This window comes from Coenobita brevimanus, chromosome 38 (genome assembly GCF_032717465.1).
Source record: "Coenobita brevimanus isolate Jiangsu-jjx chromosome 38, ASM3271746v2, whole genome shotgun sequence".
Taxonomy (NCBI): domain Eukaryota; kingdom Metazoa; phylum Arthropoda; class Malacostraca; order Decapoda; family Coenobitidae; genus Coenobita; species Coenobita brevimanus.
The window spans coordinates 20,201,659-20,209,320 of record NC_136991.1 but is presented as its reverse complement, the minus strand read 5'-3'; the positions used below and the strand labels follow the sequence as shown (position 1 = coordinate 20,209,320).

The 7,662-nt window shown below is 40.0% G+C and overlaps 1 protein-coding gene across 1 annotated transcript; it reads right to left on the bottom strand.

Moving 5' to 3' along the window:
• Positions 1-2,326: 2,326 nt before the first annotated feature.
• On the bottom strand, positions 2,327-3,320 carry LOC145396550 (uncharacterized). The gene is made up of 2 exons (XM_080269926.1): positions 3,057-3,320; positions 2,327-2,617 (listed from the first exon to the last, which is right to left on the bottom strand). The coding sequence occupies exons 1-2, from the start codon at positions 3,318-3,320 to the stop codon at positions 2,327-2,329; spliced, it is 555 nt and encodes a 184-aa protein (XP_080126052.1).
• Positions 3,321-7,662: the final 4,342 nt, after the last annotated feature.

Below are 7,662 nucleotides of genomic sequence, written 5' to 3'. Positions count from 1 at the left end.
TGAGGAGAGTGGGGGGGATACCTATACACGAGAGGTGAGGGATGACGTAGGAGGCAGCTGAGTGGAAGCTTTAATAAAATACGAAAATATTCCTGGTAACCAGTTATTTATATTTTGATACCTTTCTTGTCAAGGTTTAGACCCTGTGAAACAGTGACACAATAACTGCTTGGAAATCATGAACCAGAACGCTGTTATTAAATATAGCAATTGTGAAACCTTAATATTGCATGTGGCAACTACTGACACCACTAGCACACACCTCCATATCCTCCTTATCTAGCGTTACCTAACAGTCTATAAAAGTGGGCTCACATTATCCCTCACGTGATAGCAGGAGTGCGATATTCTAGATACCGTAAAGAAGCCTATTTCAAGATAACCAGAAAGAACTTATTATAATTTCTAAAGCCCCTAAATGACTGTATTGCATCCGAATGTATTAATAAAGTCAGAGTGTAGATAATATTTTTTATTATTATAGTAATAATAGTATCAGATGAATATCCAAGTAACCCACCCGTGTCTGCTGTCATTTCCTGTAAAAGAACAATAACAAGTTACAATCTCCACATTTCCTAATGTAATTAGAAATTTTCTTTATCACACTTGCACATTTCTTGATGTAATTATAATTGTTCTTCATCACACTAAGTGCTTCCTGGTGTTCAGTTAAAATAACTTTCAGCATTAGGTAGCAACAAAAAAGGTATTAGAAATAATTACACACACCATGCCAATAAATTCAATAATCTTGAGAGAATGGGAAAATTACGTATAGATCTAAACATCAACCTTTTGAGTCACAAGCGTAAACCAAGAGGATTAAATTTGTCCTTACTAAAAATAATTATACCTAGAACCAAGTCCATCCTCCGTCCTTCTCGATGACCGCCTACAAGAGATCAGGCATGGACATTACCAGACTTCTGGCAAGGTTTTGGTCCCCTCGCAGCAATTCCCACTGAGTCTTCATATGGTCCGTCAATTCGGTAGCAGTCCTCTCCCTCTCCGGCTCCCAGGTGTTCACGATAGAACCCCACAGATTTTCTATGGGGTTCATATCACACCCTTTGCTAGGCCAGTACAGGACCTGTAAGTTCTGGTTATTGCCTAACCATTGCTGAACCACTCTCGCCATGTGGACAGGTCACCGGTCGTGAACGAAAATCAGAGGGCCGGGAGGGAAAGGAAAATTCCTCTCTCTGAGGGATGGGAGGAAACTAATTTGTAAGACATCTACATATTTGTGAGCAGTGAAGCGGCCGTCGATCTGGAAGATGTTACTCAGACCATGTAGAGTCATGTAGCCCCACACATTTACCGTGACTCTTCCACTTCGTGCCTCCTCATAAATATGTCTGTGGTCATATCTGCGTGATACACACAACACCAAAATAAAATGCTAGCGAAGTTTATCTACTGGGCAAAGTTTACCATCTGTTAATTATTAATCCCCTTTCCCAAAACTATCAGATACTCAGAGATTATATAACTTTTTCCCATTCTTAGGAGTTTCAAAATCAACCTAGTGATAATATCCAAATTTATACCAGGTTGTTAACCAATAAATTCACACAAGATATGCCAAATATACGATACATCGGTAGATTAGTATTATACGAGTTATGTGTACTCAGTTGGGAAGCTTAATGAACTTTATGGATAAACAGTCTACAATCATTGACAGTTTAATGAAGGATGACCCATACAATATTCTTATGCAGCAAGTCAAAGAGAACTTAAAAGTGTTAAATTAATAAATTAACTAAATATAATTCCTACCACAGTAGAAAACCCATTATTGCTTTGTAAAACATAGGATTTTCTTCCAGCAGAGAAATTCCTATTAAAATGCTGTATGGCAACTAGTTTTGGTTCAAGTGTGTGCTGCCCAATATTGTCTTTGCAGTTGCTAGTTCATGGATGCCGATGCTCATTAGTTGATAGCGAGGTTTACTATCTACATTTTAGTCGTGTGTCAAATAGTGGTTAACACCTGGGTTCCGTAATCTGAGTGTTGTGTAGTTTATTGTATTTCATAATTTAGATACCTGCTTATCAACGAACAATAAGGTAGCAGCATGACGAAGCAAGAGTAGTTAAATTACTTTTTTTTCCACGGACTAGCTTTTGTGACTGCGAGATGCTTACATATGGCAAAAAATAGGAACAAGTAATGCTGCAATATGTATAAAGTAGACTGTGCAACTGTGATTAACATTAGAACATTCTATTAAATATTGTAGTTACTTAAAAGTTCTAACCTTTACCTCGTAGAGTTCTTTCTCCATAAATGTATATTGCCATGGTTGCTGGAAGAGAACTACTTCTCATCTGTGAAGATGGTCCTCTCCCAGAACTCCATCCCCTTGTCTTTAAACTGCAGAGCAAAGGCCAGCCTGGCAGTGCGGTGTGTGTCGGTGAGTTGCTCTTTCTTGGCCAGCTCTCGGTGGTGGATGCCTGCCTGATGTAGCCTACGACGAACAGTTTCCGCTGACACTTCCAACGACAACTCTTCCCTGATCGCCTTTGCATTTGTAAACGGGTCATTTTCAGCTGCCTGAATGATCCGCTGGTCTTCCTCCTGACTAGTGACTCGCGACCGAGGTCTCCTCTCTCAATACACCAATAAAATAGGCCATTAATTTTATGTATAAGTTAAGCAGCGGGAAGACCGCCCTAAGTCTGGAAGACCCTGTATAATGAGGAAGAGATATTCAAAGAAGAGGGGACAGCAGCTAGATGGAAACAAAGAGAGGAGGAACAGTTTAATTAAGAACTGAAAGGGTGTGGCTGGGGTCCGTAAGGGTGCAATAACCCATAAGTAATAGTACCCCCTACGGGGATTTTGATGTATAGACAATACTACATATTATACACTTTCTTGTGATCTACAACAAAATGATCATACGGACGATCAGAGAAACAATAATCTTAATTTCCCATCAAAATGAGTACTCAGATGATTTTTTCTTTGCCAAAATATGTGCTTTACACATTCGGAAATTTGCAGGCATAATTAATGAAGACCCTTAATCAAAATAGATTGTTACCAGCATACCCAGGTCATTCAAATTTCCAGTGTGATGCCAACGCTCGATCCACTTCTGGACGCAAGATCTTGAGCACCCCACTCGCTGTGCGATGCCCCTACTGCTTTTACCCTCCTCGTGCAGAGCAATGATGCAGGCACGCCGCGTGAGCTGGGTGTCATGGTGGTTCATCACGATGAAGAGTGCAGTCCAGGAATGATATGGTCTTAGCACCACTGACCGTCCACATCGGCTTCGGTACTCGAGGATTGGCTGTCTTCTCATAGCCACAGAATGTGACTGGCTCTCACTGACAGAACCAATGACCTCCTTACTGACTAACACTGCATTTAGGGTCGCCGCTACAACTTGTTTCCTTATTATTTTTTTTTTACAATTTGAGTAATAATATTGAACGCTAATAAACTTACGGTAGTCGAAATATACGAGAAAGACAGGTTTCCTCGATTTCCTCAAAGAGAGAAATTGTCCCTATCCCTCCCGGCCCAGTGATGCTCGTTTATGACCAATGTCCAGTTTACATGGTGAGAGTAGTTCATCGATGGTTAAGGCAATTACTGAAATTTACAGTTCCTGGTCTGGCATACCAAAGGCTGTCAGTATATCCAGTGAACCCTATATATCACTTTTAACTCGTAGGGTAGTCAGATTTTGCTATTCCAAAAATTGCTTAACAGCATAAAGTAACTACCACCTCCTGGGTATAGAAAACCTTGACTTATTTGTGAGGCGAATGTTGGCTCCAATACATTATACCCGGGATATTGGTATTACAAGGAACGACTGCTCAAGGCATGAAAGACATTGTAGCACAAAGGAGAAAGCGAGAGAGGAAAAGCAAGCACGAGGAAAAAAAGAAGAGAGGAGGGACTGAATCGGAATAAAAAGGGCGTCATATCCCTTTAACCCCTACACCGCGGGCTTGTTTACCAATTACTTGCGTGTGCCGCGGGGTTATTTGGGCTCCGACAGACTCTCAAAAAATATTTGCCAAAAATCAGTTATTAGCCCTAGAATAATAAAATTACATATGCTTATGGCACATACCTTCAGCTTTCTCCTGGAATGATTGTTGAGCCTTCGTTGGTTACCGTAGGACTTGTGGAGACCTCTGAAGTAGGGTAACGAAGTCTCCACTTTACACTTCCCAACAACCCGTAATATGATTACCACAGCCAGATACAAACACTATAAACACTATTCTACAATTTTCAAGTAGTTTGGGATCCATACTAAAAAAAAAAAACACTGTGAAAACAATGGAAATTACAAGCGCGTCTGATCGTCGCACTGGCACTAGTTCGCTCATGGTAGTCTGTCATTTATTATTCATAAAACCCCTCACACTTTATATTTCTACTACTATATAACACTTATATATATCTACAGTCTTTATCCATAAGTTTCCTTCAGTAGTATTAGTTTATTGTCACTGTAGGGATTCAATTTCTTTCAGTAAAATACGTAGCATTCACTTTCTCGTCCTGTATACTGGCATTGAGAGTGAATGTCACTTTCATCTTCACTCTCATAACTCATAGCATTCAGACATGCTAGAGTGAAACTTTCACTTTCATTACTCCTAGGGTATATATTCGTATTCTTATAATACTACTCATTTACATTTCTATTTACGTTCTCTATTTTATTTACGTTATTTACATTTCTGTTTTATTTACAGTGTTATGCACTGTCCCTTGAAATAACTTATAAAACTATTTTCCATTGTTCACGTATATTTACATTCATTACTTTCACTTGCTGTTTACACATTATTTACACATTATTTACAATTCCACTTGCACTGTTTTACTCAATAGAAAGATCGTAGTCACTCTTTTATCAATTGTCAGCCCTTTACCTCTTTCCACACGAGGTTTAGTAGGGGGTAAAGGTCACAGAGCCATTTGCATGGGGGTGAAAAAAGGCCTTGAAGTCAGCAAGATGAAACATACGTCCTCTCACTTCGGAAGATGAGACTACACTGATAACGCAGTTGCCAGGCCAGCTAGCCTAGAGGCCTGCTTTAGGGGTTATTCAGAGTTACCAATATTACTTCTTGAAACAGCTAAGTCTAGCACTGATATGATTGGCAGGAAATCTAGACAATACATTATAAATTTGGTAGTTCCAGGTGAATGTAAATATCATTTAGGGTTCTCCCTTCCCTCCTTACAGGTATATTTATTACGAAAATAGATTAGAGGCCTACTTAGGAGATATATAATCAGAGCTACCAATGTTAAATCTTGAAACAGCTTTGTGTAGCACTGATATGATTGGCAGGAAATCTAGACAATACATTATAAATTAGGTAGTTCCAGGTGAATGTAAATATCACTTAGGCTTCTCCCTTCTCTCCTTACATGTATATTTATTACGAAAATAGATTATACGGCATATTTCAAGGGGAAAAAAACAGCGAAAATTAGCGAACGAGTGCACATGAGGTGTTGTCAGGTGATAATTAGCCAATTCCAGGTGTATGGCACTCTCACTTACCTGATTTCTTTCTTGTATATATTATTTGGTATAAGAATACGACATAGGGCTTATTTCAATGAATGAAATCAGTGAAAAATTCCAGGGTAGATTTACTTAGCGTAGCATGGCCGGGCAGGCGAGAGGATAGGGTAATGGAGGGGGGGTAGGGAGGGGAGTCAAGAACGGGGAGAAATGGCTAAATTGTCAACAATGGATGGGAGTACAGATGAGATTAGGAGTGCTGACTAGTGTTGGACATTGTCAGTACTGATAGATGATACAAGCCCCCACTTGAAAGCCCGGGTGAATTCAAAATAACACAGAATCACAAAAGCGACGCCCCGCGGTATGATCCCTTGCTCCCAAGCGTCACGAAAGTGACGCCCCGCGGTTAAGGGGTTAAGAAGAGCCCACATCGCTGCAGGCAGTGCCTCTCCACTGCGCTCTAGTACTATTGATGTCGCTTTCAAACATGACTCAAAGAAACCCTAAGTCGTGTAGATGTTTTAGAAATACCTCGACACATACTTGCATCTTCATTGATTTTATTATCTACAATGTCGATTAAATGAATTTTTGTATACTCACCTTGAAAAACCTTGCAGAACAAGGAAGAAAGAAATAGAGGTAGGAAAGGAGGAACAGCATACATTCGGGGAACAGGAGAAGAGGATTTTTGTAACGCTGAAATGATTTGGTTCATGACTGATGAGGATCTAAAAATCTGTGTGTGTGTGTGTGTGTGTGTGTGTGTGTGTGTGTGTGTGTGTGTAAAGCTTTAATTTTTCTGATTGAAAATACAATGCACGTTTGATTGATTGATTTATTTATTTTTGCTGTCTAAAGACAGAAGAAATACCAAAGGATTCGTGATGGCTTATCAGGCATGACGTTTTCGTTATATTCAATGAAACAAGCTACTTAAGAGTATTCATATTATCACAAGCCTGCTGTCACGTAAGGGATAATGCTAGCCCTGATATCCGACACTACGTTTATAAACTGTTAGGTAACGCTAGATACGGGGGATAATAGATGTGTGAGCTAGTGGTAGCAGCATTTGCCACACGCACTATGAAGGTATTTATACATGCTACATTTAATAACGAGCATTATGGTTCATGATTCGTAAGCAATTATTGTGTTAGTATTTCACAGCACCTAATGATTGATAATAAAAAGAGCATACAATACGAGTAATGCAGTAATGTTACCTCGGTTGGCTTTGTGTTACATCTTTGTGTTTCAACTAATAAGTTGACCTAACCTTTATTGATGTTAATATCAATTGACATGAATGTCAAAATACAAATGATTGGTAACCGGGTAAATTTTCGTACTTTTATTAAAGATTCCACTCGTCGCTCCCCTCCTCAGGTTATCTCTCACCTCTCGTGCAGTAGTCAGCAACCTCCCTAGCCTCCTCAAACCCCCCATTCCCCCCTCAAACCTCCTTCTTTATTTCTCCCTCCCACCAGTGAATGCTTCGAACGGAGCTCACTACAAGAGATTCGAGATTACCATCTCGCCCAGCGTTGACAGTGCTGAGTGGACCTCGCTGGAGTGTGGCCAGCTGTACATGGATTCGAATCTCAGTGTTATCAAGCTCTATGACCTGTATTGAAGTTCATGAAAGACAAACATCCAGATGTTGACGTAGTTTCATTTAATGTGTTCAGGAACGAGTTTAACATTGGGTTCTCACCTCCAGTTATTGATACGAGCAACACCTGTGATTTGTTGACAGCTAACATTTGAAATTATAGACAAATGGGTTGTGTACAGGCTCAGTTGGATGAGATGCAACTTGATTTTGATGAACATAAGGCACTTGCAGCTCAAGCTAGAGCTGCACTTGACAGTTTTATTAGTGACGACAGTGAAGACGTTATGGCATTATGCTTTGACTTGCAACAAACATTGCCGACACCCAGGCTGAGCACCAGTGTAGCTTTTTACAAAAGGAAAATGTGGACATATAACTTTTGTGTTTTTAACATCAAGACCCAGAAATCGACCATGTACATGTGGGATGAGTTGACAGCACGGCGAGGCTCATGTGAGATAATGAGCTGTGTTAACCATGACATCGAGACTAATCACGAGGACAACCAGTCGAAGC

Coding starts and splice junctions, on each gene's coding strand:
- LOC145396550 (XM_080269926.1), bottom strand. CDS start 3,320: ATGAGAAGACAGCCAATCCTCGAGTACCGAAGCCGATGTGGACGGTCA. Junction 2,618..3,056: donor TGAATGACCTGGGTATGCTG/GTAACAATCTAT, acceptor GTGTATTGAGAG/AGGAGACCTCGGTCGCGAGT.